A 27,624-nucleotide genomic window follows, 5' to 3' on the forward strand; every position below is an offset into this window, starting at 1 on the left:
GGATGCTACCATTCTCTTTGAATGAGTTTTATGTATTTTCAAAAATGTTGTCTATTTATGGTTGGTTAATTGTCAGTGTTTAGAATATATCGAGGTTTTTTTTGTTTTGTTTTTGCGTGTATTTTCATTTGGACGAAATGTTCAATGAATTGCATCACGTGACTTCAGGTGTGGCGGTTTGCGGAAGCTCAGGTAAAGAGTCTACTATACTTTGACGGGTCAGAGGTTGTTTTTTTGCTCAACAAAAGTAAGCAAAACGATCCTGCAATGCAGACCCTTTAGTTAGGAACAAGAGGAAGGAAGACTGGAACCGGAAAAGCTGGATGAAGCCTGTAATTATCGTCCAGGGAGAGCGTCTTGTAGTAGTCCGTGGTGGTCTCACAACTATTTTTGTTTATCTTACAATTTTTAAAACAGACTTTATTACTTTGTTATCATAATTTCAAATAACCAACGACATTAATGAGCTCTGGTCGGCGCGCTCTTATAGAAATCTCTTGTAGCCTAGGCTACTCGCGTGAGAGGTGGTGGATCAGAAGAAAGGGTAAGTTAATGTTTGCAAATTATCTATTCAAAATAGTTTTGGGCATAAACAGCACTTATAAAAAGCACCCAATGTATGAATCACTCTCACAAGAGATTTTTTTTTCTCTCATAAAGTTGTTTCTAAAATGAGAAGGCTAGCCCACCTCTTAAATAATTCCATACAGGATGAGTTTGTTTATGCAGGAAGAGCCAATAACTCCGGAAGAGAGTTTGAAAAAGCATGTGCAGCTGTAATCTAAATAGCTTTGATAATACATTTTAGATTTCTTTTAAATTTGCTTTGCTGCAATTGCAAAGATAGCCTACTAAAACACGTTTCTGATAACCTAATGAAATAATTAAAAACTTCAATTTATTGGTTCGTTGTCAATTAGGCTAATCCAAAAAACGACCTTTCTGATTTGCATTTTTAAGAGAAATGGGCGATAATGACATAGAAGAGCAAGACACTTTTCCCGTGCAGAGGGATGAAGAAGGTGATAATCGAGCAAATCCGAAGAGGAGTCGTCGCAGGGTAGAAAAGATACATTCGAATGTTTCTAAATGGATGCTTCCCGCGGAGTTACGGGAGACGTATTTGGAACGAGCGAACTGCTGTCCGCCACCAATCTTCATCATCCTCATCAGCTTAGCGGAGGTACAATCAAATGTTGTTTTTTTAGCGAAACATCAACCTTTGCACCACTGGAATTTGATCTTTCTGGCTATCTGATAAATTGAACTGTTTCTACTTGCTCACTTGAACCAGTTAAAGTTTGCTTGTTTAAGATGGTCTTTAGCTGCATGGTTTATCTGATCTATTGGCCAATCAGCTAAAAACCCTTCTAAAACCACCAGCCAACAGACTAGCCTATGTGACCAGATACTGCAAATACAAAGACCAGAAAACAGTTAAGACTGGTTTAATAAATTAATTAACATTAGTATAAATTTTCATTCTTTATAAAAACCTGCAGCAACCAGTACATTTCCATTCATTTGTGAATGTTTTAGTTGGGACGTGTCACTATGAAAGAACTGAGATCCTTTTGAGCTTCGCCTTCCACCTTTCCATTCCTGTATGGCAAGTCTTAGCCAAAGTGTTTGAAAAGCCAGATTCATCCTTGTTTCCAACGTGGACATTCCTTAAAATAGACCTAGTCACTGAAAATAAGTGTCTTGGAAATGAATAAAATGGAGACCTTCCATTAGTGAGTCATTTTTTTTATATAACAATTTTTACTAAAAACTGTCTTTTTTTTTTTTTTTACTTACTATACTCTACTACTATAATTTTTTTACTAAAATTATGTCCCTAAATATGAGTTAAATACTGCTAAACTCTCTTTCCTAGAAATGAAGGCCTTTTGAGACATTGACACACGGGTTCATGTTTTTGACAGTGCTTTATGGCAACTGGCATACAGTTATTGGCATAATGAAGACTTTAGGTCTTGTCTCTCAAAACTCTTTTCAATCTTTGACAGTTAGGAGTGTTTATCTACTATGCGGTATGGAAGCCTCAGAAGCAGTGGATCACCCTGGGTACAGGGATCTGGGAGAGTCCTCTTACCTATAAGCCCGAACAACGCGAGGAAGCATGGCGGTTTCTCTCCTACATGTTTGTACATGCCGGGTAAGGGGATTTGGCTCCTTTTCTTCATTTTAAAATTACAATGAAAACTATTTATTTAGCCCCTTGTCATCCTGAATGAATGAAATAATAAAAGTAAATTTTAGTGACGTTTATTAAACTCCTGTTCCACTGTGCTGGGCGGTATATCGGTTCATACCGAATACCGTTTTTTATTTTTGTTATGATATGAATTTTTAATATACCGCAATACTGGTGTATGTCGCTTTAACAACGATCAGAAGGCGTTGCGGCGCGACACTGTTTGAGAGGGTCTTTTCACTGTTGCACTGTGGTGAAGGCACATATGTGTTACTAAGCGTGACGGTAAAGATGGATAGTTTAAACTATAATTGATAGCTGTCAAATTATATTGTTTCCCATACATTGGTTCACAATATCAACAGAGCCTTTTGGAAAGTTTTTTTGTGGTCGGCTTTGACATCGTTGAATAAACATGAGCACTGCACGTTTTAAAGTCAAAACGCGGTGCGGGTGTTTTTATATGAGTGTATTTCTGAAGGGAACTGACTGTCTTTAGAAAAGTTTCGATGTTGTTTTCATTTAATAACATTTTATCTTTCTTTATCTTTACATTATTGGTATTTAAAGGTAGGGTAGGCAATCTTATTCATAAACACTTTTTGTTATACTGGTTGAAACTCTCTTCACATCCTGATGACAATCAATAATAGATTTACATATAGGCGTATCTTCTGTGGAAGTCTCAGAACCACAAAATGTTTGTCCAATCATTGCATTTGGTCCGAATGAAATATAGGATGTCCTACCTGCTCATCAACATGTGTATTTCCATACATCCGCGCACCCTGCTTGTGCAGACATCACACATCATCAGCGCTTTCTGTAACGCATAGGCGTAATTTGCGGGTGGAACAGATGGGACATGTCCCCACCACTTTTTATCAGGGTCGATATTGTCCCCACCACTTTTTGAAACATTTCGAGACACGAATGTACGTAATACAACTAGATAAAATATCTCCAGTTAACTAGCAGAGCATTAATTTAGTTTGTTATTAAATAAGAGACGATTTAGAGCTAAAATGTGTTTATGGTGCTGAGCGCTCGTTGCTGCTGCGATCAGTGGCGCGGATACAGTCTTCACTCAGACGCGCGCTTCAATCTATCGCTTTATGCCGTTGCGGAGACTCTCTATCCATTCCAGTGAAATCACAAAACAAAATGCACACAAACATGTCCCTACTAACCACTGATGAACATATTCGGTTTTGATGAGAAAAAAAAAAACGATACGAGTGCAGATTAGAACCCGTAACCTCTGACACGCTTGGCAAAAGCCAACAATATGTATTAGTAGATCTCATTAAAAGACAAATTAAACCCAATGTAACGTTACTATTGAAATTGACTTCTAGACATCGTAATGTTATTTTTTCCTAAAATTGTTATTGTACATTTATCTGATTTAGCATTCAGACACACATATACACACACACACACACACACACACACACACACACACACACACACACACACACACACACACACACACACACACACACACACACACACACACACACACACACACACACACACACACACACCTGTCCCACCCACTTTTTAAAACAAAGGCTATGCAGAGTTGTAAACAGACAGTCACCGAGCGCCGTAAACAAACAGCAACCACCTTTTACAATTTCTCCTGAACCAAAACAACGAGCTTATGCTGCGTTCACACCATGTGATTACCGTAATTAAAATATGGCAACCTGTGATGTTCTACTTCCGTCCTCGGAATTTTGCGTTTCTATGTCAACACTACCAATGTTGAAGTGAATCTGCGGCAGTCAGGTGGTACAAGTCAGGGCTCTTTAAGTTGTTTACATTCATTATTATGGTAAAGTTATGTGCTTTGAAACATAAGGTAATTTAACGCCGTGTCTCGTGATGGTTTGCAGACTCTGCTCTGGCTTTGAGCTTTCATGTGTTTTGGAGGAGGCGTGGCTTTGGACAGCGCTCTAAAGGGAGGGTGGGATCTTATGCTTTCAAAGATAGCTTGCTATTGCTAAACTCTCTGAAATTGCCTACCCTACCTTTAATGAATTTTTTCACCTTACCCTACCTTTGATTTTTCTTCAATTAGGGTGGAGCATATCTTGGGAAACCTGTTAATGCAGCTTCTTCTTGGCATTCCCCTGGAGCTGGTGCATAAGGGCTTTGAAGTAGGCATGGTCTATATGGCTGGGGTCCTTGCAGGTAGGTTTATGTATTTCAGTAGTTCTTACTGGGATACAGTATGCAATATCTCACATTGTTTGCAATCCAAACAAATATTGCACTGCAGTTACTGCAAGTTATGTGACAACTCTAAAGTAACAACGTTTATTCTTTAAATGCATATTGTTTCAAATACTATTGCATTTAAAAAAAAAAGAAATCATAGTTTTTTATTATTAAAGGTGCTCTACGTAACTTTTAGCGGCCTCTAGTGGTGATGTTTCAGATTGCAACCAAATTTTACAAGAGCGCTCGTGCTCGAACTCATAGACAATACCGTCTATTATGCAAATATCTCGGCGAATACTTGACGGATTCGGCGAGCACCGAGCTCGTTGGGACCATCTAGTCGAGCTGAAAAGAACCATATAAGTTCCATAGTTTGTGGTGGTGTTTTCGCGGAGATATTAGCAGAAAACCATCGGGCGCGCTGCAAAATTGCAGACGCCGGTGACGTCACGATCTCAGAAGAAAATCGCTCGTATCTCTGGAACGCAAAGACCCAGAGAGCTCAAATTCGGGGAGGAGGTCCCAGGGGAACCCTTGCCCGAACGCTAGAGTGGCGGGCCTCGGGGATGCCCCCTACCGGATCGCCGTTCGCTGGGACCCCCGATTTCGAACGGCTATTACTCGGGCAGCCGGGCGAGTTGGACCTTGGGGGTGGGCTCGTTCGAAAGGCCCCGTCCAGCACTACGAACGATTAGAGTCTTGGGAATATTGATCAAAGATTGACTGAGATATAAGCCGAAAAACGTGCGCCTTTAACCGGACGTAACTCCCTGACCTCTACAATAGACTGTATATAAGGAGAGAGGCTCGGGAGCGCGCATGCACGTCACATCCGTTGGATTTCGCGGTAAATCCGACCCGGAGACTTCACATAGGAATAGGAATACTGGCCTTCAGAGGTAATAGCAAAACTCGACAAGTGGATCATTTTAATGTGTGATTACAACCCCTTCACACACAGGCAATAAAAAAAGGATTAATTTTAGTAGAAAAGTTACATAGAGCACCTTTAAGATGAAACTTTAAGACAAAATACACATAATTATTTATTTATTTTTTAAACAAAAAATGTAAGAGATACAGTATAACCAGTTAACCATAAATTGTTGCGCCTTTTGTGTTCAGGTCTGTTTTATTCCGAAAGTGAACTGGATATACACATGAAATTATGCTATTTATTTATTTGAACATCTATTAGTTAGATTTAGCCTCTTTCAATACACACACAACACAAGTGTGTTGTAGTAAGCGCAGGAAAGGGGCTGCATTTTGTTTATAAACATGCCCGCATATACACACACACACAACAGATGGTCTTAATGTGATTGTAGAGCAAAGGTTCATAGACCAAATAGTCTACATTTTCAATTAATTTAATTAAATCAATTAAATTTTAATGTTTTTATAAATTGATATATTCAAATAAAATTTCTCAAAAATACTGATTTTTTTTCTTGCATCACATTGGTTTTTGCTGTAGTTCTTAAAAACTTTTACATTTTTTTTAATTGATAAAAAGGGGTTAAATTAAGTAATGGCACAGTGAGAACATGGTAACATTCAAAACTTTTGGACATTGACTCATTAATGAGAATATACTGATTAGATACGATATGGTTTTAATTGAAAAATATTAAGATTTGACTGTTTTATAATTTTGCTTCTTCATATTCTCATGGAATGTGTGTCTGTGTATGATCCTCTTTCAGGCTCTCTCGCCAGCTCCATCTTTGATCCTCTCAGTGCTCTTGTGGGTGCTTCAGGTGGTGTTTATGCCCTCATGGGAGGTTACTTCATGAATGCTGTGGTGGTGAGTAACTTTCCAGTAATATTTGATGGGATATTTCTTTTTATAGAAAATACTATACTCAAGTACCCAAATAAAAAAAAAAATTTTCCTATAGAATTTCAGGGAGATGATTCCACTTGTGGGAGTGTTTCGCATTCTGGTAATTGTTCTGATTGGTGCGTCCATTTTCACTTTTCACTCTAATAGTAGATGTCAAAAAAGATACCAATAGTAATGTTTGGATAAACCAAACATTTTGTTAGGACCTATTGACATGAAAATGTTTTTTGTTTTTTTCTCAGTTGGAACAGATGTTGGATTTGCTATTTACAGAAGGTTCATTGTCCATGACACTGCCATGAAGGTAAGACATTTAAGACCATAGCAGAATCATAAACCAGGTAATGAAACCGGTATTTAAACCAGAATACCTAATACTCAACTAGAATGATTTAGACTACAAGCTTAATAAATAGGACTTACCACAAGAATTCACTCTGAATATAGTTTTCACACTTCATTATATGATAATATACTAGAAAGGTCCTTCATACTTTCCTTTTTTTTTGTTAGGTCTCTTTTGTGGCCCATATTGGTGGTGGTGTAGCAGGCATGACCATTGGTTATGTTTTTTTCACCAACTACGATAAAGCACTCCTCAAGGACCCACGCTTCTGGATGTGCATTGTGGGATACATTGCCTTCTTCTTGTTTGCTATCATTTTCAACATTTTCCTGTCCCCAGCACCCGCGTGAGGATGATGGTTGAAGTCATGCATCAGTTCACAATGGACAATCATGGCTTTTTAAAAGAAGCAAGCCTCAGGTCAATATAACTGTCAGAAAGACTCTTAAGGTTGTATGCTAATACACTACATACAATCTAAAGTAAATAAATGTCATTTTTAAGAAAGTTTTTACATCCAAATATTCTTTTTTTTGGTTTTGCTTAAACACACCTCAAGTAATTTAGTTATTCAGGAACAAAGAAACGTTTAAAATTTACATTTTGATTCCTTTTTTGTGAGACCATTTATTTTGTATTCACAAAATTATTGAGCCCTCTACATGCTGACCTACAAACTGATGATGACTAAACAAACAGCTCAATTTAATTGATTTGAAGGGAGCTAAAAAGGAGCTTTTGTGGTCAAAAAGAATAAACTTGCCTTGTACTTTATTTTTTTATTTACTTTAAAAATATATATATATATATATATTTCTAATTTCTTAGACTCAGAATATTGGAAGTGTCCTTATACTACTGTAGAGGGCAGCACTGATCAGCATGTGGACAGACCTCAACCTGAGGTCACAACAATGTAGTTTAAATGTGGTATTACATAAGTTATTGACCTATAATCAATGGAAATTGTGTCAATTCAATGCTAATGACATGTATCTACAGTTACATGTTCATGATTATCATATTTTGTTTCAAGTGTTTATGTTGGAAGCGTGGTTTTACAAATAAAATGTACGAACATTCATACAAGTTCATTAATTGTATTCACTTCCTTTACATGCAATTGTTTTATGTACTGGTTAATTCTGGGGTTTGTGTGTAGAGTAAATGTTGTACCATGCCGAATAGCTTAAGGCAGCGGTTTTCAATAGGTGAGGCGCGCCTCCCCTGGGGGGCGCCAAAGAGGCACAGGGGAGGCGCGACACGCGAAGAAAAAAATAACTCTGTATGCAGCTCTATTAATATCGCAGGGTTTAAAGTATTCCTTTAAATTACTCATGCGATACATTTTTGTATATGATCACGCTCTTATTCACGCAAATGCTTGTAAACCATTAATTCGCGACAAGACAAAAGAGAACGTGCTGTCAGTGAATGCATTCCTTTTGACACACACACACACACACACACACACACACACACACAGGACGCACAGAAAGACGCGCGCCAGTATCGAGTTCTCTTTCGCGCTTGAACGAACAATAACCCACACATTTATGCCAAAATGTCTGTTTTGTCGAGTATCCTCACAAGAACAGTCTTAAATGAGTTAAATAAAATCTTAAATAGAAGTAAAGAGTAGTGAGAGAATGAGATGCGGCAGATCTTAAAGTGACAGCGGCACTCATTCTCTCTGTCCATAAAGTTAACCAAAGAACAAATGAAACAGAGACAATTACTCACTTCTCTTCATTAAAGAACGCTTGTAGCTGTAATAAGGATTAATCTATATTTTATTTATAATTTATGCAGTGCGTACTGTTTTATAACCTTATTCAATTTCTATATATTTCATACCTGTTAGACAGGTAAGGTACAGGTAAATATGACATTTATTATGGGTTTAAGTGAGGATTGTTTTAAGTTAACTTAAATTAAAAGTTGTTATATTTTTTTGAAGCCTAAAAAATTTAAAACATTTTTTGGGGAAATCATTTTCATGGAGACATCAGTAGCTATATTAATATCAGTGATACTGGCCTTCATTCATAAAAAGATTGTGTGTGTGTGTGTGAGACTCTCTCACCACAGGCCTGGGCTCGTTGCGCTGTGTGTGTATTAGCTTTAAAATGCATTGTTTCCTTGTCCCAATTCAACAAAAGTCAGTATTAAGGGAGGAGACAGGAAATATGACCCTGAGTAGTTGGGGTCCGCAGCTGCACCTCTGCCGCAGTGTGTGTTCTGCAAGGAGGTGCTAGCAAATGATAGCATGAGACCATGCAAACTTCAGCGTCACATTGAAACTAGGCACACAAATTTAGTGAACAAGCCAGTTGAGTGTTTTGAGAGGAAGCGTGATGATTTGCAGTCACAAAAAAGCATAATACAGTTGTTTGGCACTATTAACATCAAGGCGACAGAAGCATCTTATCGTGTCACGTATAGCAAAGGCAGGCAAACCCCATTACATCGGCGAAGCACTGCTACTCATTGCATTACACATGTTAAGCATGTTTTGTTGACTTGTGGTTAGGCCTACTGATGTTCAGTGATTTTAAAAGTAGCCTCAATTAGGCCTGCATGAAGTTGGAAATGATTTGCTGTTGCAAAAAAAAGTTGTGGAAATAAAATGTCTTCAAATACAATATTAAAAAATATTTACATTTTATCAGTTTTTATTGAAACTCATCATTGCCTGGAACACACAAAAGATGGCATTTACGGGGGGTGGGATTTTGGGGAAGGGGGGGGCTCGGCTGTCCTAACCTACTGTCAGGGGAGGCTCACATTCACCCAATTTGAAAACCCCTGGCTTAAGGTAAAGTGAGTTCACACATGAAAGCATCCCAAAACAAATGTCCTCTGTCCCTCTGTCCCCTCAGTTCTAATGAGCTGATGGTTCTCCAAAACAGATCATTGATTGCCAGCCAATATGGATACAGTGCTCTTGCCAGTCTAAACAGATCATTCCAGGTATATTCAGTTCACAAAAATCAATTTTCATTTGTCTGAGCTACTATGATATTCATGGCACTTCAGTGTTCACTGAAGTCCTTCATACAGTGTGTTTGCTGCAAACAAGGACTGATACAGACCCCTATTCATTCTGTTCTTCTTAATTTAACAAATAACTCCAGCCACATGGCACAAAATAGTTCACTGATCGTTCAAGCAGGCTTTCATTAAGTGATCCTATTATATACTTATTCTAGTCCTCACACTTGTGCTATAATAAACTGAATATCTGCCATTTTCAATGCATGTTTTTGAAAATATCTTACCTGATGTGACCTGTAAGTCCTCAAAGTGCATTTGAGGATGTGAAGAGTTTGCTTTGAGGCTGATTTTCCACTCTGTTGACAAATTACATCAATTAGGGACATTTATGACTAGCTTTCCAGTACAAACCAGAATTTGGGTTGTGAATCAAATCAATGTGCAACACACTCATTCCTGGAATATGTATTAATCTAATCCTGGGCTATTTTTAGAGCTCTATTGACTCATGTCTGGGGCTGTGTTTTCAACTAAATGTTCATCAAAAGTTCAGTTATTTGCCCTGACTAACAGAAATGCCGATCGGGCACCAGCAGGGATATTCCCCTGCCTTCCGCAAACAGTTTGTTCTAATCTATTTTTAGTAGTAGAAATACATGTACGAACATAATCTGCGCTGCCTTTCTAAAGTGTTGCGTCATTAAGATTTTTTATTTGAAAGAAATGAATACTTGTATTCAACGAAGACGCATGAAACAAATCAAAAGTGACAGATTTTTTATTTCAAAAATAAATATTCTTTATACTCATCAAAATGATACTAAAAAAATATTAAGCACAATTGTTTTCAATATTGAAAATAATAAATGTCTCCTGAGCATATTAGCATATTCAAATCAGCATATTAAAATTATTTCTGAAGGATCATGTGACACTGACGACTGCAGTAATGATGCTGAAAAATATCATATATTTTACATAAGAACATCTTTCAATCTTATGACAACAGTACACACACACACACACACACACACACACACATATATATGGATTATGATTATTTTGACCACATCTACGACAGACGTACTGACGTATCACGACGAATCAGATTAATAGTTGTTGTCTCAATGTCTCTGTACAGTATAACGGTATATGTAGAGAATATAAATATTTAATTAAGCTCAAAAAACGAAACGAAATTGTCTTCCAAAAACAGACTAGTCAAGTAGTGCTTGTAATATATTTTATTATTGTAACAATTCCAATAATGTTTGATTTTGTACCTTTATGGCTAAACAACAGATGTCAATTTATATTTGGGCCGGAAAAAGGATGGTGTTTAAATGCATACAATGTTTTTTAATTAATATGATCATATGGGAAGGCAATTGGAAAGATTGTTTTTATCATCAGGGAGCATGAAATGCATTCTATCTAACCTGATGTGCTTCTCTTTTTGAGATACCAAGGCTATATTCAACTATTTAATTCAGTTATTCATTAAAAGCATGCCAAGTCTGAATCAAATTATGTAATAAAGAGACTCGCTCACTATGTTAAATAGGGCTTGCCTGATATGCCCCTAAATAGCAGGCCGGAGATGAAACCAACCAACAGCATAGTTAGTGAGTGTAATGGGGTTGCACCATTGATTTCTTTTAAATGGAATAAAATATCTCCACAACTAGCAGAGACAACTTAATTACATTGGGCTGGACCCAGCAGAGTATGAAATCGGACATGACCGATTGATTGCTTCCTAAAGTATTGACTACTAAAAGTAGTGCCAACATGTGGCCAAATGCCATTAGAAGCATTGTGTAAAGCTGTGATCCCTAACAATAAACAACACTCAATGCAGTTTTATTCAACATTACACTCATAATGTCAGTCATTAGTTTTGGTTTTATGTTGTTAAAAGAACCAACAGGCCTTCATTTGTCTTTACAAAACATGGAAATTCACCAGTAGTGTTGCGCTCGTGCTTTTAGCTCTGCACAATTGCTCTATTTGTGCTATTCAGCTGAAAAACTGTTCTCTAATGGGTGTTAACTAGCAATCAAACATGCAAGACTGTCTACTGAATAAGAGCGGGTGCACAAGAACATGAAGCGGGCACCAAGTGTAAAAGAGCTTTAAATTCATACAGAAGGGGGCTTTATCAATCGACAATGTTTTATTTACGCATGGCATACACAATCAATTCAGTGCTCCCTTCATGTTAATAGTGGAGTACTGGTTATTGACGGACTGACATACAGAACCAGTGCGCTTGCCAACAGACCCCTGCACATTTGGAAACCTTATTTCGGTGCCAACAGAGAGGAAACTGGGGGTCACAAAAGTTCAGGTGATGTGCTGCGTCAGATGTGCAGGGCACCACCGATTTTTAAATATTTTGGTGGCCTCGTCGCGCCTGTATGACCCGCGGGGATTTAAAGCAACGGCCTTCTGTCCATACTGCTGTAAGGTAAATTACATGGGGTAGCGCATTGATTTCTCCTGCATGCCTATAAGTTGTCAGCAAGAAGACCTGCTTGTTTTGTGTTCAGTCGAGAGCTTTAACGATAAACAGGATGGCATAAGTCTGTAGCTTTTTGTACTTAACAAGGTGTAGAGGTTGGAGTAGCATTTGAGTCGCTTTTACAATGAAGATTTACTTCATTTTCTCCCAATTTGTTTAAGGTATGTCGGTGCTTCAGTTTATTTATCTATGTTTACTTTCAACAAAAAGATGCTTCACAGAGTAATGCACTGATTGACTGCATTTAGTAGCACTGCATGTTTTGTTGATTATTTAGCAAGTCATTTAGAGAGGTTAGTTAAGCTTGCTGTAATTATACCTAATATAGGTGCCTAAGTTAGGCAATGTTTGGATCATTATTGCAGTGCATGTTATTGGCATGTTTGGAGACAGTTCTTCTAGTTCTAACCCTATTTGATGGAGTGTGTAGCTTTTCATTTATTAAACATCTTGACCAAAGATCTAGATCAAGATGATCTTGACCAAAAATGTATGCGCGTCTTGATTGAAATAATTGTTGTGATGTTATCTCCATCAAGAGGTGCATCAATTGTTGGCCAAGATCTTGTATTGACAATGCCAGAGTCAAACACTCTGTAAAGTCTCCTCCAGCACATCCCAAAGACTTTCAATGAATTTATGGTCTGGACTCAAGAGGTGCCAATTTCATGTGTGAAAATGATTCTTCATGCTCCCTCTTAACCAACCATTCTTTCACAATTTGAGCCTGATGAATCTTGACATTGTCATCCTGGAAAATGGCTATGATGTGTCTTTTTACATGGTTGTTTAAGTAATGAAAAGCTACACACTCCACCAATTAGGATTAGAAAAACTGTTGCCAAACATATAACATGCCAGAAACATAATAATCAGTCAGTGCAATAATGATCCAATCATTGACTCTAGTCTAGCATTTGCCTATTTGTTGTTTGGGACCAAATTCATTTGTTTACATCAAATTCATGTATAAATATTGTAAAAAAGGTAAATGTATTATTATTATTATTATATTTAGTTTGCAACCAAACAAGAATATGTAATTGAAAACGCTATACTGATCTGCCATTAATCTGACTTTTGTTGGGCGGATTCAATGTTTATGTCTGAATTATACCTAATACCTGAGATGCTTCGATGCTTGCAATGGAGACTTTATGATCTTGCATCAGTTTCTTTATCTTGCCATTCATTTTTTGTCTCTTTTTTTTTAATGTTATTCCTTCCTAGTTTTGAAAAAGAAGTCCACCTATTTATGGTTTATGCATTTAATATACAGGGTAACTCTGAGATGTTCTAAGTTTGGGAAAGCTTAGCTCTGTTCGTTTCAAATAAAAATGTCAGTAAGGATGAAACTGATATGCGCGATAATCAAATAATAGTTTGGTACAAAATTTAAATTCAGTGTTTTACATTATTCAAATGCGACTCACGATCCATTTTCATGATTCTTGCTTCTTATTTCCTCTCCTAACAGACTCAAAAATGCCAGAGTGAAAATGGGAGACTGGAACTTCCTTGGCGGGATTTTGGAAGAGGTGCATATCCACTCCACTATGGTGGGAAAGATCTGGCTGACCATCCTCTTCATATTCCGCATGCTGGTGCTTGGGGTGGCGGCCGAGGATGTGTGGAATGATGAACAGGCTGACTTTATCTGCAACACCGAGCAGCCTGGATGCCGCAACGTGTGCTATGACAAAGCATTCCCCATTTCCCTTATCCGCTATTGGGTGCTGCAGGTCATTTTTGTGTCTTCACCTTCACTGGTGTACATGGGCCATGCCCTCTACCGCCTTCGTGCCCTTGAGAAAGAGCGACAGCGCAAAAAGATGACACTGAGACGTGAACTTGAGGCCGTGGATGTGGAGTTGGCGGAAGTTCGACGCAAAATAGAACGTGAGCTTCGGCAGATCGACCAAGGGAAGCTGAACAAAGCTCCGTTGAGGGGGTCCCTTCTGCGCACCTACGTGGCTCACATAGTCACCCGCTCTGCCGTAGAGGTGGGCTTCATGACCGGACAATATGTTCTGTATGGGTTTCGAATAAATCCGCTGTACAAATGTGAGCGTGAGCCCTGCCCGAATTCGGTGGATTGCTTTGTATCTCGACCCACTGAGAAAAGCGTCTTCATGGTGTTCATGCAATGCATAGCTGCCATCTCATTGTTTCTCAACATCCTGGAGATCCTGCACCTGGGCTACAAAAAGCTTAAAAAGGTCATTTTGAACTACTACCCACAGCTGAGGGACGATCCTGATGACAGCTACTATCCCAACAAGCTGAAGAAAGATTCTGTGGTCCATCAGACGTGCATCGGCACCTCAACTGGCCGCAAGGCCACCATTGCATCTGCACCCAGCGGATACAACCTTCTGCTCGAGAGACCACCCGATGGAACCGTCTACCCTCCTTTGATTAACCCATCCTCTGCTTTCTTGCCCGTTCAGGGTGATTTGCCAGCTAAAAATGGTTCTGATGCACCAAAGTACTCGCAGCACAGTCCCACAGAGCACAACAGCAATTCCAACAACACCAGCAGTGACACGCGCTCGCCACCTTGCAACTCCGTCACGCCGCCGAAGCAAGAAGAGGGGGAAGATTCTGTCCACCCGCCACTTTCGCACAAGAAAGGGCAAGAGTCCAAGACTCCAGACTCATCGAGCCACCCCAGAGAATCTTCTCACTCATCATCTGGCGTTGGAAAGAAGCCATGGAAGGCCAGCGCACCATGGAACTGCTCAACGGTTGTAGAAGGCAATGGCTCAGACTCGGATTCCCTGGAAGGCGCTAAAGCCCGCTGTCCCTACGCCGCTGTGCGGGCACGTACTTTGTCCAGGTCCGATTCCAAGCGGAGCAGGCCCACCTCTCCTGATTCAATAGAAGAATCCAGTTCTGAGTCACGGCATAGTCCACGAGCGTCACCAAGCCATCGCGCCTCATTGGCCAGCAGTTCCAGTAGCAGGCGAGCTGCTCCCACAGACTTAAAGATATGAGAAAAACTCACAGATGGTAACCATATAATTTTTGTAGTTATAAATTGATAGAAATTGACCAGAGTGTCTGTAAAGTTAACATCTACAGCTTTGACGTTAGCACGGAAGCAATCTCAGACTGAAATTTTATATTCAACTTTATAAAGTGGTAACACTCCTTATGGATTGTTTACACTCTCCTTTTATACATATCAATTCAGCAGTACACACAGACAGAACACTTAATTAACAATAGTATGACTACAATACAGGAAATGGATTGTACGTTTGATTATGTATGCCTTGTTCTCATCTGGACATTTCTCTTTTTAAGTGCTTCCTGCATCAGAAGTCAAAATGGTGTAATTTTGACTCCCAATTTGAAAACATAGTGCTGATTTAGAACAGCTGTAATAATCTGCAAAAAAAATTATATTGTAAAAAACACTGTTCTATCTGCATATGTCATATTACAGCTAAATAAACTGATCTGATTTACAATGCAATCAAGCCAGATTGAAAATGTATTTGTAAAGTCAGTCTTTTCTAAGCATATGGACAAATAGCATTTCTAAATTAGATATCAACTAAATCTCAAGAGATTAAAAAAGCAGAATAAGTAAGGAATAATTGCAGACGGAACGTTTAATTATTCGAAAATAATGCACACTCAAGACATTACTCTGACTAATTTCTAATGTATCTCATCCCAAGCCAAAAGTATAATTTTAGAGCTAGTAATGGAGGCTTGAGCCATTTATAGCAAATTAATTATTAATGAGAGAGGGAGAGAGAGAGAGAGATTGAGATTAAATGTATGTGAATTACCTCAGTATGTGGAGTGTGCGTCTCTCAACAGTGTTTAGCAGCAGTGTCTAATAGCGAAACTGTAAGTTAATATGCTTCAAGAACAGTGCCGGTATTACCTCGCTAGTGAAAAATGTCATATAGCTTTTAAGTTGCTAAACTATTTTACTGATAAAATCGTCAGAGCAGCGCAAACCACACGTTTCTGTGGGAATGTGTGTCCGTAGGCTACTGTGCGTTTGAGTGGGAGGGAGAGAGTGCGGGAGAAAGAGAGCGTGTGGTTTCTGTAGCGTAATTTTGTGTAAAAAACAAACAAACAGAAAAACATTGAAATATTTTGTTATTTATTAAATTGTTTGCTATATTTATTTGCTTGGTCAGTGTCGGTGTTGGTTTTGGTTATTTCTCTGTTGTAGACTATAAGGACCTTTGAAATAACTGAAATTATTTTACAACATGATATGGACGTGTATAGGCCAAGACCTGCCTGGAACTACTTTAGGAGCAGGTTTCCCTGAAAGTAATTGCCCACTTTAGACCGTTTGTAAACCAATCAGATTCAAGCATTTAACAGCCCCGTGGTATGAACAAATACATTTTTTGCTAGAAAGAAGTAGGCTAACTCATTGCAAGTGTCATGAACATTTCTACTATGATTAGATTTTAGATTATATCTAAACTGTATCATATAAATGTACATATATAGCCTACTGTGCATTATTTAATCTTTAATTTATCAACAGGATAAAGCTAAGAACCTTAACTTAATACTAATGCTAGTTCAAGTTGAAAGTACCAAAATATCCAACAGCTTTTCCCCACAGGCTTTAAAATAAACTTTCTACAAAACCACCAAATCCTAATAATACCTTTTTTGTGTTTTCTGTTGCCATTACTGTCAGCTTTTAATGTTATTATCTATTCATATCTCGCTTTATTTCTGAAGAAATTATTCTTGACTAAAGAGAATAATCGTCAATTCGACATTACTTCCCATTAAAAGGGAACAGAGCCATTTAAAAGTTGTTTTTATTATTTCTTGTTCTCCCTGAATTTTAATAATACATTACAGTGTATTAATAATACAGCTAATACGTGCTCACAACACCATCTACTGGACTAAAGCATATTGATTTTGAGTCCTCACACAAAAATAATTATACTTTGACTTGAGATATTAGCAGCTAAAATGCTGCTTAATTTGAGTATTAGGAACTGGATTATATGCTGTTTTAGAAAAAGAAAGCATAAGTGAATAACAAAACACAATCCATGTGTCATTCAAACTACAAAACAGTTGCTCAAATTAAGCTGTTTTGTAAGACAGTTCTACATTCCTAACTCTCGAATGGCAAACTTTACTAGCAAGAAATCTTAAATAAGATAAGATCCCATCCTTGCTTTCTATTTCTTATTTGGTTGTGTCCTAACCACAAAAAAAAATCAGTTGTCCCAACATTCCAGTGATCATTAAATTGATCTTTTAAATGAATGTTTTATGAATTCAATGTATCTGTGGTGCTAAAATTGTGAAAACTAAACTGCAGCAGTTTTGCAATCATGACAGAAAACTCAGTGTAGTTGTGCAACGGCACAGGTTGTGCATATAGGCTACATATAGCCTACATTAGTAAAACTGAACAATAACAACTTTGGCTTTGCAACCATGTGACACATTGGTCAGCAGTGTTGTAAAAGTCTTTGGTTCACATAAAACAGAGATGCACGATTTATGTCTGGCATAGCTTCATTATAATAAACAACACCTGCTTTAATAACACAACACACAACTTTAATAAAGTTTTGGAAGGTCTAAAAGTAAATGTCAGTTTTATTTTAATATTAACATTTTTAAAACTACCATATTTGGCATGCATAATGTTGAAAGCTATAAGGTATTTATAAAATTGCTCTCACACATCAATCATGATCATGGCCGACGTGTTAATATTATGTCAGTGCAGTCACTTTAGCAAAACAAAGCTGATTCATTCTTGTTTTAAAAAGGCATACAGTTTGTTTAATATCCGGGGCGGGGAGTAGGCCTAATGTAACTTTCCCACAGGGAAAATTGAAAGGGATAAATAACATTTAACATTTACCAACTATTCTTTATCAGCATTTGAAGACAAAACAGCATTTCAGGTGAAAGATCGTAAAAAAAACAACCATTCACACGATTCCGTTTGTCAGGTGACCACCAGGCACATGACTTGGAACGATCCGCCCGCATTTCAATAGCTTAGTAGAGTGACACTTTATTTGTCCAATCAGCATACGAGCTACCGGGTGGCTGCCCAATTACACGCGAGTGTCGATCTTAAGTGGGCGTTTCATCGAGATGGGAAACATAAGAGACTGAAGATTTAAAGGAGAATCCATAATAAGTTTGCTCTCATCCATTTCTAGTATAACGAGGTTTTATGTTTGTCCTCTCAGCATTTATTTTGTGCTGATTATATTACTAATAATCAGCCAGGTTATATTTTAAAGGGGTTGGGGAGGGGGGTCAACATGTCGATCCAGTACGAGGCACCGCTGGCGGACAGCTACGGGGTGGCGGACTCGTTTCCCAAAGATTTTGGATATGGAGAAGAGGAGGGAGACATTGAGGACAGTCCTAGTCCCTCCGACAGCAAACCGAGAATCTTGCTGATGGGATTAAGGAGGAGCGGAAAGTCATCTATCCAAAAGGTAGGAGGAAGACATTTTATTTAGACAGTGTAACTTACGTTCTTTTCCCCTGCTGACTTCTTAGCCAAGCCAGTTAGAACCGAGTTAGAACTGGGTTAGAACTGGGTTAGGACCGTGTCAGAGCTGCCCCGGGCAGCCGAGCTGTCACAGGGCACGGGCAAGATCACCGCTCGGAGCCGTTGCAACCAACCTATTTCTTAAGCAGCGGTGGATTTACGGACTTGGTTGCCACACAGGCCTAATAGTTACAGCACATTCAGACAGCTGGCTAAGAATATGTAGCATATATAGATGTCCTATGTTCATGTTGTGATAACTCACCCGGCATTGATGTGGCACGTGATTTCTTCATATCAAAACCTGAAATGCTTATTCATACATTCAGCATCCCCCACAACCTCTCAACACCTATGATGTATTGTAGATCATACGAACAGAAATGGGTTACAGTTAGCTCATTCTTGTCCATGAATTTTCTTTTCTTCCTTTTGCAATTTTTGCGCATTAAGGCTATTAATTGGTAAGTTGTATTGTACATGGAGCGGGCACCCTTGCGTGGGCGCTTCCATGGTGACGTCACATGACCAGCTGTTTCATGCAATTGATTGGGATATACTACTGATAACACAATTGTAATATTATGTTCATCTTATATAGCATTTTCAGCTTTAAAAACAATTCTAAATGTACCAAACAGTAAAACAACAAACTATTTATAAACAAGCTGTTCCATTTGGTTTGTTGAAACAAGTCACGACTACCTACAACTTCCACACCACCAATTCAGGATAAATGCTGCATCGTCAAACACTGAACGTGAACACATGACAGTCACAACTTATAAGCACTCCTGGAGAGAAAAAAAACCCAGTTGTGAAGCAGCAGCATCATGCATCCATGCCAGTCAGCAGCGAGCAAAACATACAATGACTTTCAGGGTATTTGAAATGAAATCTGATTCATAACAGCAGAACTTCATTTAAGCACCACTTGATTCTAAATGGAAAGTGTGTGAGCAGCATATTGCTGTTATGTTTACTTTGTGGCGAATATGACTTTTGTTTTTTAGTGTCTATTTTGCGAGCGACAGATGAAATAAGAATTTAAACTAGGCTACTAAATAGAAAACCCTTTCATAAATTATATATTTTGTTTCGACTTCTTTTTCTCATCATTTCGCACAATGGGTGTCAGTATAATGTCCAAAACGATTTGTACTAATGATAAAGTGGCTTCTAAAATAAATAGAAAATGTGTAAACTTTTTGCTAAAAGAGTGCAACCTTTAAGTACCCATGATTCCCTTGGCTTTACGATATAAGAATTTGAATCTGAGACCTCTGATACATAAGCCTTGCCATCAGTAAGCTCCTCATGAAGCATGTGACTGGGCTTTTAGTTTGATTTCACAACTGCTTGACTGTGGTGAGGAGACAGAGCACTTTGAGAATGCTTTTAATGTATTAAATGTCTTTGACTTATCAGGTGGTGTTTCATAAGATGTCCCCCAACGAGACCCTCTTTTTGGAGAGCACCAACAAGATATATAAAGATGACATCTCCAGCAGTTCCTTTGTCAACTTCCAGATCTGGGACTTCCCTGGACAAGTGGATTTTTTTGATCCTACCTTTGACTACGAGATGATTTTCAGAGGAACTGGGGCCTTGATATTTGTCATCGATGCACAGGTGAAACTGAAAATTCAAAGCCTTGACTCTAATTACTATACACACCCATACAACATAGTGATGCATTTCTGTCAGTAATTCAAGATGACTGGATTCTTTTGTGAAACATTGTAATTACAAATACTGACCAGCTATATCATTTTCTTTGGTGTAATATCTAGTAGAGCTGCACAATTAATCGTTAAAATATCACAATCTCGATTCAAACACTCACATGGTCTCATTCCTAAATGACAACAATTTGCCTGTGTCTAATAAACCTTTGACAAAATCACACCAGAACATTCAAATCTGCGACGGCGCTGCCGCTGACCCAGAGAGAGCGGTTGTAATGTATAGGTATTAAACAGCTTCACAAACAGTCTTTTCAAAAATAGTCAAACACACAGTATTGTTATTTCTGTTACAGATATTCATATTATTACTGAAGAACTGTAATAAAAGTTTATGGATATGAACACTGTCTACGGTAGAGTGATCAAAATCACCTTTTAATTGTAACTTGGCGCTTAAAAAGGCGATTGTATCGATTACATTGTGACAAGTGACTGTTAAAAAATGTATTTGTCATTGAATCATTCATTTAAGAGATTTGTAAAAAGAGATTTGTAAAAAAAAAACGCTCATCCAGTAATGAAAGAGGTATTTATGAGTGAGTCATTGAATCATTCATTTAAACAGTTTTCTTTTTATATAATTCATTCAGATTAATTAAACATTTTAAATAGACTGCAGCAATTATTGTAACATTGGACAGAACCTCTAGTAATTTTTTTAAATTTCTTTAAAAAGTTATTTTTTTAGTTGTTTGTTCAGAATCGTGATTTCTGTTTGAAAAAAAAAAAAAAATCATGATTCTCAATTTATCCAGAATCGTGCAGCTCTAGGTTTTACTTTTTTTATTTTTTATTATTCTTTTATTTCTACCCTGATAAAATGCATCTTCTCGGTATCCAAGTTTGTTTACATTTCTAAAATAAAGTAATTTTAATACAAATTAATCAATAAAGTTGTCATTGCCACAGGAAGTTTGACTTTTTCCCCCCTGTAGAATCCCCTTTCCCATGTAACCAATCGAGAAGCTATTGTAAATATTGTGTTAAACTGCAGTTGAAATGGGTTAATGGTTGTAAATGGTTAGATTATAAATCTTGGGTTTGAGTCCAGACATTCTGGTTTCATTTAATTGAATGTTGTTTGTCATTTAGGCTTGGCTCATTGTATCGCATTGGCTTAAGGTAAAAAAAAAAAAAAGGCACAAGATTGACTTTGTGTTTCTGCTGATACAGAGAAGTCCGTATCTTATCTCAGCACTTCAGTGTTTCTTCTAGCTGAAAGTTGTTTTTAAAGGATATGATTGATTAGATTGCAGATTAGCAAACCCCATAACAAAATGTGTTGTTGTGTCAAGAACATTCTTTTCATCTGCTTTTTAAAGGAGACTGATATATTTTTTGCATATTTCTTTTGTATTTCTGCATTCTTTTATTTGGTAAATATGTCAAATGTAATTTTCAATTTGTTTGGTAGCCTCAAGTATAGCTTTTTCTCTAAACCTAGTCAGCCTCTACATTGTACATTGCCAACTCATACTATTTTGCATTTTTCCTCTCAAAGGATGACTACATGGAGGCCCTTGGTCGACTCCACCTAACAGTATCACGGGCCTACAGAGTCAACCCAGAGATCAACTTTGAAGTGTTCATCCATAAAGTAGACGGCCTGTCTGATGACCATAAGATTGAGACCCAGAGGGATATACACCAGAGGGCTAATGATGACCTGGCAGATGCCAGTTTAGAGAAACTTCATCTCAGGTAATCATTTGCATTTTATTTCTGGTGCTGTTTTTTTATTAAGGGTGTGTTTACATTTGGCATGTTTGAATCGATTAAAACGAACCCTGGTGCGATTTCTCTGTTAGTGCGGTTCATTTGAATAAGTGTGAACGCTTCCATCCGAACCCTGGTGTGCACCAAACAAGCAGACTGAGACCACTTCCAAATGAACGCAACACAGACCAAAGGCATGTAAATGAACCAAAAACGGGACATGATGCGACTCTAAAAAGGAGAGAATGCTCAAGCATACCTGTTTTTTCTCTTCATAGTCTCGATATTGCCCATCACAGTTTGGTACAAGCATTAGAATCACGTCTCCTCACAGATCTTCCGTTTGTGTGTGTGACGGAGGGATTCCTGCCGCTGTTTTGACTCCTTTACACATTTTATAAGCTCTTCACGATCACAAGTTCTCAGCTGGTCAAAATAACACCATATCTAGGCTACACACATACAACGAGTGCATTTAACTCAACACACAGCATTGTTTTGGATGTTAGGTAAGCTCTGCCCTAGGGTTGGGCCGATGGATGATATCGTGATGGCTGACAGACATCACGATGTTTAGCCGACATTGCGATGTTTCCATGGTGACGCGTCATGCTTGGCACGTGATTCACCACAGCCAAAATAGCGCTGTATGACAGATTTAGCGCTCTTATTTCTAAATATTACCATGTCATAAACTATCTTCTATTCCGATTCTCAAATATGTGTCAGTGAGTTTGTTTTGTAGTTTAAAAAACCTTTATAAGTTATCTTGATCTGTAACGTGAGATGGGCGCCGTGTTTGGGCCGCAGTTCGAGATTCCTGTCTGTTGGATTTAAGTTATTACAGCGCGTGAATTCATCAGTTTCTCCCGAAATACATGAAAGTAAGTGGCCGGTGAACTGAAAAAAGAGTTGACTTTATAGTTGTTTACACTGTCTCTGATATGAATAAAAACCGTCGTCAAATATAATTTAAATGGATTGTTATTGCTGCTTCCATAGACACCATTGTGTATTTTACAAACTATAAATGTATTGTTTTGCTATAAATTATATGTATTTAAATGTCTGAAACCTAAAATAAACATTATGTGGTTAAAAACACTGAACAGTTGTGATATAGCCTATGACAAGCGCTGAGCGCGTCCGTCTTTGGCTCAGCGCCAGCGCGCGAAAGCAGTTTGAATCTGGCAGTTATGTCACGTCACTGTACCGTACATTCGCTCCTTAGTGCTCAGCTGCTGCAGAGCTGCTGAGATATAAAGGAAAATGAGAATATTACGAAAATGAGAATGTTGTAATTTTATTATTATTTTTTAATGTGATATGCTTAATGTTTTCATTTGCAGAACACCTAATTAATGTGTAAATATGTGGGAAGGACGTTTGTTTGATTTTGTGTTTTGTTTTGTTTATTTTACGTTGCTAAATCAGAGAAACCGTTAAGTCAGAGCCATTCTGGTGTTGACTTAATAATGGATGTAATGGACTGATGTTGAAAAGTGGTTCTCCAAGGAAATGGTGATGTTTCATGAGCTCTGTGTTAAATCTCAGTCACTACAGGCATTTGCTAAATAAATTTTGTCATCAAAATTTAAATAGAGTGCCACTTATGGCGATCCGATTACATGTTTTCTTTCTGATGTCTTCACTAATGCTATAGAATCTCCTGGTACTCTTTACTGAAAGTGAAGATGAATACACAGCTCTCAACTCTCTGATCTAGATAAAGAGTGTCTGCTTAATGATGTGTTATCTGAAAATATTTGCATTCACATTTGTATCATTTGTTTGTATCAATCTAAAAATGGCATCTTCAGATGCTCTGATCACCTCAGTAAAAAAAAAGAAAGAATTCTGGTAATTTTTGGTTGCTGTTTAGGTTACTGTAGTTTTTGGGAACCAATAAGGCCATGTGGATGACTGGATTTTAGTATCTGTCAAGGAATAAGCACTTACACAAATGCATTTACATGCTAAAGCCATACTAGGAAAGCAAGAAGCTTGTTTTCCTTCAGCTCTGTTCGGTACAGCAAGCATACAGTTTAAGGGGCTTGAGTGGTCAGTGCTACGTAAACAACAGGGCAAGGGTGAATTGCAAGCATACTTCTAGAATGTTCTGCTAGAAGTATGCTTGCAATTCACCCTTGCCTGCTGTTGTTCACAAAGCACTGACCGCTCAAGCACCTTACCATTCACTTAGCAAATGAATGTGGTTATTATTTATTTTAGACATACACTATTTCTCAGTTTTGTCACCTATCATAGTGTACAAACTATATTATATTGTAATAATTGGCAACTGCTACCAATTTTTTTTTTTTACAAGTAATTGTGTTGCTCATTTTTACAAGTAATTGCGTGGCTCATTATATTTTCAGAAGAGAACTTTGCACATCAGACTAGTTTGATATGAGAGGATATTTTATTAAGTCTGAGGCTGCTGTCCAACACTGCAGAGCCTTTAAGCTACTTCTGTTCTGGCAGATTCTGCTGTCTTTTGTCTCGGTAACATTTCTGTTCATTTGGCAACAGATGCTGTCTGCAAAAACATTGCAAAATTTTGTCTCCCCAAAATATAGTCATGTAACTGTTTCTACATAAATACCCCACTAAGATGGCCATTTTAACCGTGTAGTGGATCAACACCACGCACACATATGCATGTGAGATTGCAGTTGTCAGGAGTGAATGTTATGAGAAACGTTTATTTAACTACCCTGCAATTTAGTTTGAATAGTTGTGCCGTTTAAACATTTGCAACTAGATCTTATCTGTGCCAGATAATGAATACAAATAAAATCTTAATTGGTTCACTGTGTAAATGCGGTTAAGTGACTAGGAAAACCTAGGAAAAGCATTACATTGCATTTGGATCACTGTGTTAATAATTGGTGAAATGAGAACTAGGTATGTTAGCTGTATTAAATCTGTCGGATGTTTTGTATTTCATTCTGTCTAAGGATTTTTTTTTCTGTCCTCTGCAGTTTCTATTTGACCAGTATATATGATCACTCCATCTTCGAGGCCTTCAGTAAAGTTGTCCAGAAGCTCATCCCTCAGCTTCCCACACTGGAGAACCTTCTCAACATCTTTATATCTGTAAGTGTCTCTACCTCAAGACCCTAATGTTTCTTGATGGTTGCACCTTAATGAATTTCCATTCCCTCTTTGGTCACTACATTATTGTCGTTATGAAGAATATATAGTGTTGTTGCAGTGGAAATAGCTCTCCATCTCCAATGCAGTCATGCTCATGCATGTTTTATTATGCTCTCAATGCTGTAAGATCCCATATCAAACCCTGCAGGGCATTATGCAATGTGTGTGTGTTTTTCTGCTAATAGAATTCAGGGATTGAGAAGGCCTTTCTGTTTGACGTCGTCAGTAAGATTTACATCGCCACTGACAGTTCACCAGTGGACATGCAGTCCTACGAGCTCTGCTGTGACATGATTGATGTGGTCATTGACGTCTCCTGTATTTACGGGTCAGACTTTGTATATGATTTCTATTTGCATATAAGACTATCTATCTATCTATCTATCTATCTATCTATCTATCTATCTATCTATCTATCTATCTATCTATCTATCTATCTATCTATCTATCTATCTATCTATCTATCTATCTATCTATCTATCTATCTATCTATCTATCTATCTATCTATCTATCTATCTATCTATCAAATAATTTTACGTAACCTTTCAACATATACATTTCTACATACTGTTAAAATATGGCCATGGTTTTAGCATTCAGTAAAAATGATATACCGTATGTACTTTTTTCTCTGAAGAAGAGGAGCTCACATTTTCTTAACATTATTTTTAGCGTGCTTTTTTATCAGTTCTGCGTAGTGAGTGCATGTTTTGATTGTGTAGATTAAAGGAGGATGGCAGTGGCAGTGCATATGATAAGGAGTCTATGGCCATCATCAAACTCAACAACACCACAGTGCTGTACCTGAAAGAGGTCACCAGGTTCCTCGCTCTGGTCTGCATCCTGAGAGAAGAGAGCTTTGAGCGTAAAGGTACACCACAGCAATTCTGTTTTATTGGTGTCTTTTATTCTAGCGGCAGGTCTTCGGTTCTTTTTAATTCTCCTTTTTGTGCCACAGGATTGATAGACTACAATTTCCACTGTTTCCGGAAAGCCATTCATGAAGTGTTCGAAGTGGGTGTTTCCACTTCAAGGACAAGCAGCCAGCCAACTGGCACCCCTCTCATGAAGACTGTTGCCTTAAACGGAACCCCCAGGAGCACTGTGTAGATAGATGGCAATAAAGACAATGATAAAAAGTGTGGAGATGATGGAAAAGGTAATAAGAGAAGAGACAACAAGTCAAGATGGGCTGCATTCTGAGTATGCTGACCATTACTGCTCCCAAAAGCTTTATAAGCAGAAGCAAAAGAGTTTGAAAGTCATTAAAATAAACTTGCTGCAGTGGGTGGGGCAGAAATGTAACATGGGTAAGCTTGCAAAGCTAAGCTACAGATGGATGGAAGGGAAGAGGCACAAAAGAAGGTGGAACACTTTTTTTGTGACTAAAAGGCATTAACAAACTGTTCCTCCGGAGAACAAGTAACAAAGTGCAAGTCACTGAGGAAAAAACAAAAGCACATCAAGAAACCTCTCACCCCGTCAGGCCAAACTGTCTGACCACTTGGATGAATGCTGTATGATATGCTGCTGGTCACTTAACACAGTAGCCAAGTTTAAATGCATACCTGGTTTACTCCTCAACACGTGAATGTTGCAGACTTCTGTGAAAATTTGTGGTGCACAAAATTTACGAGTATACTTCTGAAGCCTTATGTAGAGTTTGTCTGTCTGATGTAAGCCCCTAGTGTACACATGCACACTCGGTCACCTAACCAACCCATGAATTGTGTATGAAAGGTTACTAAAGGGATTGCAATGTGGATTTTGTCTTGAGTGTGTGTGTGAGCACATGTAAATGTATGTATTCAGTGGAGAGGGTGGGTGTTGCATATGCACTGGTTCAGGGCCCAGAGATATTACAAAGTCACACTTGGGAGAGCATTTGAGACTCCGAAGACTGAGGAAAAAGTTGTACCGTTCCATTTGACCTCTAGGACACTGTGATTGCACTTACCTTAGAAGATGTCAGGGATCCTAACTAACAAAATTCAAACTGGTATGCTGTACTGTTGCCCTCCAGTTACGTTATGGCATCCTTGGCATGTAGCTCATGCAATCCGAGGACATTGTAGGACGAACCTTAATATCTTTCATTCCGGTTCTGAGGTGCCAATGCAGTTGTGCTCACATTTATAACTCACTAATCTTTGCTTTCACTCTTCCGATCACCAATCACCATGATGTTTTTGATTCGGAGAAAATCTGCTGTAAAATTAAGATATTAAGGAACGCCGAAGTGACAGGACATTTGAATCAGTTAAATCCATTCCAAGCATGTCCGTAGAGATGCTTCACATTATCTTGCAATCAGCTCTGT

General features: G+C 38.1%; 3 protein-coding genes across 3 annotated transcripts; all 3 read left to right on the forward strand.

The window, feature by feature from the left end:
* Positions 1-182: 182 nt before the first annotated feature.
* Positions 183-7,059, forward strand: rhbdl2 (rhomboid, veinlet-like 2 (Drosophila)). The gene is made up of 8 exons (XM_056258528.1): positions 183-544; positions 961-1,183; positions 2,013-2,161; positions 4,287-4,399; positions 6,139-6,239; positions 6,334-6,394; positions 6,521-6,582; positions 6,792-7,059. The coding sequence occupies exons 2-8, from the start codon at positions 965-967 to the stop codon at positions 6,972-6,974; spliced, it is 888 nt and encodes a 295-aa protein (XP_056114503.1). The 5' UTR covers positions 183-544; positions 961-964; the 3' UTR covers positions 6,975-7,059.
* Positions 7,060-11,840: 4,781 nt separating this feature from the next.
* gja9a (gap junction protein alpha 9a) lies at positions 11,841-15,479 on the forward strand. The gene is made up of 2 exons (XM_056258524.1): positions 11,841-12,306; positions 13,623-15,479. Exon 2 carries the CDS (start codon positions 13,645-13,647, stop codon positions 15,139-15,141), a length of 1,497 nt encoding a protein of 498 aa, XP_056114499.1. The 5' UTR covers positions 11,841-12,306; positions 13,623-13,644; the 3' UTR covers positions 15,142-15,479.
* Positions 15,480-18,261: 2,782 nt separating this feature from the next.
* rragca (Ras-related GTP binding Ca) lies at positions 18,262-27,067 on the forward strand. Its single transcript, XM_056258527.1, has 7 exons — positions 18,262-18,621; positions 20,106-20,309; positions 21,927-22,126; positions 25,129-25,243; positions 25,489-25,631; positions 26,027-26,175; positions 26,263-27,067. Exons 1-7 carry the CDS (start codon positions 18,442-18,444, stop codon positions 26,412-26,414), a joined length of 1,143 nt encoding a protein of 380 aa, XP_056114502.1. The 5' UTR covers positions 18,262-18,441; the 3' UTR covers positions 26,415-27,067.
* The last annotated feature ends 557 nt before the right edge of the window (positions 27,068-27,624 follow it).

Source organism: Rhinichthys klamathensis, unplaced genomic scaffold (assembly GCF_029890125.1).
Source record: "Rhinichthys klamathensis goyatoka isolate OS25496 unplaced genomic scaffold, OSU_Roscu_1.1 h1tg000152l_1, whole genome shotgun sequence".
Classification (NCBI taxonomy): Eukaryota; Metazoa; Chordata; class Actinopteri; order Cypriniformes; family Leuciscidae; genus Rhinichthys; species Rhinichthys klamathensis.

Bases quoted from the DNA above. Each gene is read 5' to 3' on its own strand.
- rhbdl2 (XM_056258528.1), top strand. From the start codon at position 965: ATGGGCGATAATGACATAGAAGAGCAAGACACTTTTCCCGTGCAGAGG. The intron at 2,162-4,286 runs GTAAGGGGATTT...TTCTTCAATTAG, and splicing joins TACATGTTTGTACATGCCGG to GGTGGAGCATATCTTGGGAA. The intron at 6,240-6,333 runs GTGAGTAACTTT...ATTTTCCTATAG, and splicing joins ACTTCATGAATGCTGTGGTG to AATTTCAGGGAGATGATTCC.
- gja9a (XM_056258524.1), top strand. From the start codon at position 13,645: ATGGGAGACTGGAACTTCCTTGGCGGGATTTTGGAAGAGGTGCATATC.
- rragca (XM_056258527.1), top strand. From the start codon at position 18,442: ATGTCGATCCAGTACGAGGCACCGCTGGCGGACAGCTACGGGGTGGCG. The intron at 20,310-21,926 runs GTGAAACTGAAA...TTCCTCTCAAAG, and splicing joins TATTTGTCATCGATGCACAG to GATGACTACATGGAGGCCCT. The intron at 26,176-26,262 runs GTACACCACAGC...TTTGTGCCACAG, and splicing joins AGAGAGCTTTGAGCGTAAAG to GATTGATAGACTACAATTTC.